Source organism: Bremia lactucae, linkage group LG1 (assembly GCF_004359215.1).
Source record: "Bremia lactucae strain SF5 linkage group LG1, whole genome shotgun sequence".
NCBI lineage: Eukaryota > Oomycota > Peronosporomycetes > Peronosporales > Peronosporaceae > Bremia > Bremia lactucae.
Window position 1 is genome coordinate 11,805,863 of NC_090610.1, and position 4,303 is coordinate 11,810,165.

At 42.2% G+C, this 4,303-nt stretch overlaps 3 protein-coding genes across 3 annotated transcripts; 1 reads left to right on the forward strand and 2 right to left on the reverse strand.

Moving 5' to 3' along the window:
• Positions 1–520: 520 nt before the first annotated feature.
• On the reverse strand, positions 521–931 carry CCR75_008878 (uncharacterized protein; the record flags this gene model as incomplete). The annotated part of the gene is made up of 1 exon (XM_067966925.1): positions 521–931. The coding sequence occupies one exon, from the start codon at positions 929–931 to the stop codon at positions 521–523; it is 411 nt and encodes a 136-aa protein (XP_067820211.1).
• A 374-nt stretch (positions 932–1,305) lies between these two features.
• CCR75_008877 (uncharacterized protein) lies at positions 1,306–1,617 on the forward strand (the record flags this gene model as incomplete). The annotated part of the gene is made up of 1 exon (XM_067966924.1): positions 1,306–1,617. The coding sequence occupies one exon, from the start codon at positions 1,306–1,308 to the stop codon at positions 1,615–1,617; it is 312 nt and encodes a 103-aa protein (XP_067820213.1).
• Positions 1,618–2,127: 510 nt separating this feature from the next.
• CCR75_008876 (uncharacterized protein) lies at positions 2,128–3,597 on the reverse strand. The gene is made up of 5 exons (XM_067966923.1): positions 3,263–3,597; positions 2,846–3,175; positions 2,700–2,780; positions 2,420–2,667; positions 2,128–2,347 (listed from the first exon to the last, which is right to left on the reverse strand). The coding sequence occupies exons 1-5, from the start codon at positions 3,554–3,556 to the stop codon at positions 2,275–2,277; spliced, it is 1,026 nt and encodes a 341-aa protein (XP_067820212.1). The 5' UTR covers positions 3,557–3,597; the 3' UTR covers positions 2,128–2,274.
• Positions 3,598–4,303: the final 706 nt, after the last annotated feature.

Sequence of the window (4,303 nt, forward strand, 5' to 3'; positions counted from 1 at the left end):
TCTGCACGTACTAGTGTACGTGAAATAACGTAAGGCACCACTCGTTACTTAACGAGAGGCACCACTCACATCTGAAGCAGTGTGAAGTGGACTTGTACTGAAACAGTACAAGTCGCAGTGCCCCGTTACACAAGTACTTATATCTAGCTAGTTGGACATACGTAGATGGTCTCAGAACCACGTAACATTGATGTAAGGTCATTTTCTTACTACAGCTGCGACACGCTACATGCGCCGGGATCGTAGATATTCATCAATCAAGACCTATTCGCTTTACAAGCTCGCAACGGACATGTTTCTAAATTAATTTTTACACAACATATTTAAAGCCATGAAAGACATTACGTCACGCAGCTTTCATACTAAATCCTTAAAATAATATCTAGCTGAAGACAGCTGAAGACCGATTAATCTCAATACAAAAAGGAAGGTGTTAACGAACACCAGGAGTGCGTGAGCAGGACAGCTCACCAATATATTAAGCAATTTTCCAGATGACGCTACAACCAAATATTCCAACCTATGAACGCTCACCACGGATGCGACGAGCTAGTTGAATATCCTTAGGCATGATTGTGACACGTTTCGCGTGTATAGCACAAAGATTCGTATCTTCAAATAATCCCACAAGGTACGCTTCGGCAGCCTCCTGGAGTGCTAAGACCGCCGAGCCTTGAAAGCGCAGATCAGTCTTAAAGTCTTGAGCAATTTCACGAACGAGACGCTGAAAAGGGAGTTTACGAATAAGCAACTCTGTCGACTTCTGATAGCGTCGGATCTCACGCAATGCTACCGTACCGGGACGGTAACGATGAGGTTTCTTTACACCACCTGTTGCAGGTGCTGACTTGCGAGCAGCCTTAGTAGCAAGCTGCTTGCGTGGGGCTTTGCCACCCGTAGATTTGCGAGCAGTCTGCTTAGTACGAGCCATGAAACACTGTGAAAGTAAAGCGGTGTTGGAGAAAAGTTGCGAGCTTGTGTCGATGCAAATTTGAGAATGATAACAAGAAGGCTTATGAACGCAAGTAATAAATATTCCTGCGAACGACCAATAGCTGATGCACTAGTTAGCAAATGGACCAGTTGTTTGGTCTTATTCCAACGTTCCGCCAATCCGCGAGTGCAACAAACCCACCACTTATGTAACCAATCAGCAGTTGGAAGGCGACGACATTGCGGAGCCTTAATTGTTTGCCGAAGGTTGCTCAATGGAGTCGAAAAATGGGCGTGAATTATTGCTGCTGGTAAGATGAACACACTCGTCAATTATCCGAGCTCACAGCAAGCAAGTCAAATTATACCGTAATGTCTGGACGTGGTAAAGGAGGAAAAGGGCTTGGAAAGGGTGGCGCCAAGCGTCATCGCAAAGTTCTTCGCGACAACATCCAGGGCATCACGAAGCCTGCGATTCGTCGCCTTGCTCGCCGAGGAGGTGTTAAGCGAATATCTGGCCTTATCTATGAAGAGACGCGCGGGGTTCTGAAAGTTTTTCTAGAAAATGTCATTCGAGACTCCGTTACATATACTGAGCACGCTCGCCGCAAAACCGTGACGGCCATGGATGTTGTATACGCTCTTAAGCGTCAAGGTCGCACACTGTATGGCTTTGGAGGATAATTAACTTACGAACATAGTTTGATAACTATCAAACAATCTCAATATATATTTTTGATAATTTTCCATTTGGCTTAAAATTATGACGCTTTGTAAAAAATATTTTACAACTCCACCAATATAAACCGTAAAATTGATTGTGTGATGCACAGACAAAGCACATCGAGAGTGTAATTAAGGCAGGTCTGAATAGAATGATACAGTAAATTGGAAAGAAGATAATTTTTCGACATTGTAAAAATGTTCTACATTGTAAATATGTCGAAAACGTACCTTCCATCCCATTTAATGTGCTAGTCAGTTAGCTAGCTAGCTATGTTTCTGCCGCCCTCCAGGCTAGATTAGTCTCTAGCTTGCTATGAAATCGTCGCAGTTATGCGTGCTCTATCCTTCTACTGAAACAAATGATCAAGCAAAGGAATCTGACGCTTAAATTTGTAAGCTAGCGTTTCATTTTTTTAAATGAAAGAGTACCTACCATGGCCATATCATCGCCCAAAGAATGAGGCATGGTTAATGTGCAGATATTTAAAAAAATTGAAATTAAATATTTAAGGAAGTCACCTATTGCCCAAAGCACACCGTGCGGAAAACTTGAAGTTGGGAATAGTTAAAAAGTTTGTTTTTAGGTGCCTCAGCACATACTGACATTAATTTCACTTAACGAAAATTCTGTGATATTTTTGTTGCCAGTCGTTGGGACGAATCGAATCTTAATCCGCACGCAACACATCTTAAAATGTCAGCAAAAAAAAAGAGTCAGTGTCAGATAGCTAGCCTATTTCCAAGCTCTGACGAGACTTACTCGTATTTTTCATCCAGGGCCACCGCGGCCTGGAGGCAGTAGTAGCAATACACGTGCTTGCACGACGTGACGTATGGTGTCTGGGGTGGTGACATTCCACATAAGCAGCATTGCGACAAATGTGCAACAAATGGAGTTTTTTGCGAAGCAGCAATTAAGCGACAACTGCCATATGCCAAGACAGGAAGTATAAAGCTGCCAAATTCCTGCAATATAGCAAATGGGGAGGCGCAATATGTAGAATTAGGCTAAATAATTCGTTGATAAATGTTTAGCCCACCATCAATCCAGTCCATATAAACTGACGAGTCATATACTCAAAATTTATCGCCCGCGGCGTAATTGATGGCATAATGCTTTCCTGCTCACGCAACAACTTTGTCAATGATGCTAGCACTGACTCTACACTACATTGCTGCAATATACCAGTTTCAGTCCAAGAAGTCTCTCGGGTAGCGAACGGAATATTCCATAGCGTACGAAGATGAGCAAGTTGGCAAGCTGGCAAGTGAGTGCAAGCAGCTCAAATTTTTTCATCACATTCACTAAGCGCTCGGGGAAAGAATTGTTGCCTTCGGGCGCGTCATTTGCTGAGACATGTCGTCTCAAAGTCCATCGCGCAGACGATAAGGATTGCAAAAGACGCTTCCACACGTAAGGCAAGCCTACTGAAAGAAAAAGAAAAGCACCTACGCGACTCCGAGACAGCAAGTGCGGTGAATAGTGAATGTTCTCAAGCTTCATACCAGGTGTCGGCTATTTCAAAGTTGCAATTATTAGCTTTCATAATTCTACAGACAATCCATCCCAAGACTTCACAATTCACGCCAGGGCATTTCTTACCCTTCCGAGACCAATCGACAATAAGAAAAGCATGAATTTAAGCAGTGCGTCAATCTCCATTTGAAAGCGGACCACAACTCCAGGCTCAAACATATCGAACATGCCTTTCATAGGCGACTTGAGCAAACTAAGAATCTCCGAGTCGAGGATCAGCGCATCCCACTTGTTGACACGAAGCAGGCTTGACGGGGACCAGAATACCTTGTAGGGCACACGTAGTTTAGACGATTTTTCTTTTTTTATCGACAACTGGCTTTCGAGTTGAGCCGCCGCCGCCGCTTGCACATGCTGCATGTCACGATTTTTGTTAATAATGTTTATTTCTAAGAATTAATTCACCACCTACATGATGATGTAGAGAATTTTTTTTTTTTGCTTCGACTTGGCTTCTTTATGGTCTCATCTTTGAGTTTAAGATGTAATTGAATTTTTGAATATTAGCTAAAATCTCAAAAACAAAAGGCTGAAGTGATCTTTTCACACTCCCGTCTAATCGTATATCCTTGAACAAATGCTATTCTCTAATGAATGTAGCCAATCACATCTGATACGGTGTGAATAGCCAGAAGCATTGCACAAGATTGCCACACCCACTTCAATTAAAAGTATTACAAATCGACAGAGGCGTCGCAGCTCGGAGCCGCTTTCTCCGTACGAATAAAGTTATTCTGTAACGGGGCACTACGACTTGTACTGCTTCAGTACAAGTCCACTTTGCACTGCTTCAGTACAAGTCCACTTCGCACTGCTTCAGTTGCGAGTGGTGCCTTACGTTATTTCACGTACACTAGTACGTGCAGAGGAAGAATTCTCTTTAAAGTAACTAGCTTTGAGAGGGTAAAATAAAAACTGTATTAATATAATTAAGTATCTCTTCTTTCTATCTGTTAACTCTAACTTAATTAAACTAATACTAAACATGCAACTGAATTCTTATCTTATCTCATCTGTCTCTCTCTTTTGTTTATCTCTACAGCTGATTAGTCTGCGGATAAATAGATATAATGGTCTATACCTATTTATGGATAAGAATTCTGAACA

Bases quoted from the DNA above. Each gene is read 5' to 3' on its own strand.
- CCR75_008876 (XM_067966923.1), bottom strand. From the start codon at position 3,556: ATGCAGCATGTGCAAGCGGCGGCGGCGGCTCAACTCGAAAGCCAGTTG. The intron at 2,781-2,845 runs GTATATTGCAGC...TTGCGTGAGCAG, and splicing joins GACTTCTTGGACTGAAACTG to GAAAGCATTATGCCATCAAT. The intron at 2,668-2,699 runs GTGGGCTAAACA...CGAATTATTTAG, and splicing joins TTATATGGACTGGATTGATG to CCTAATTCTACATATTGCGC.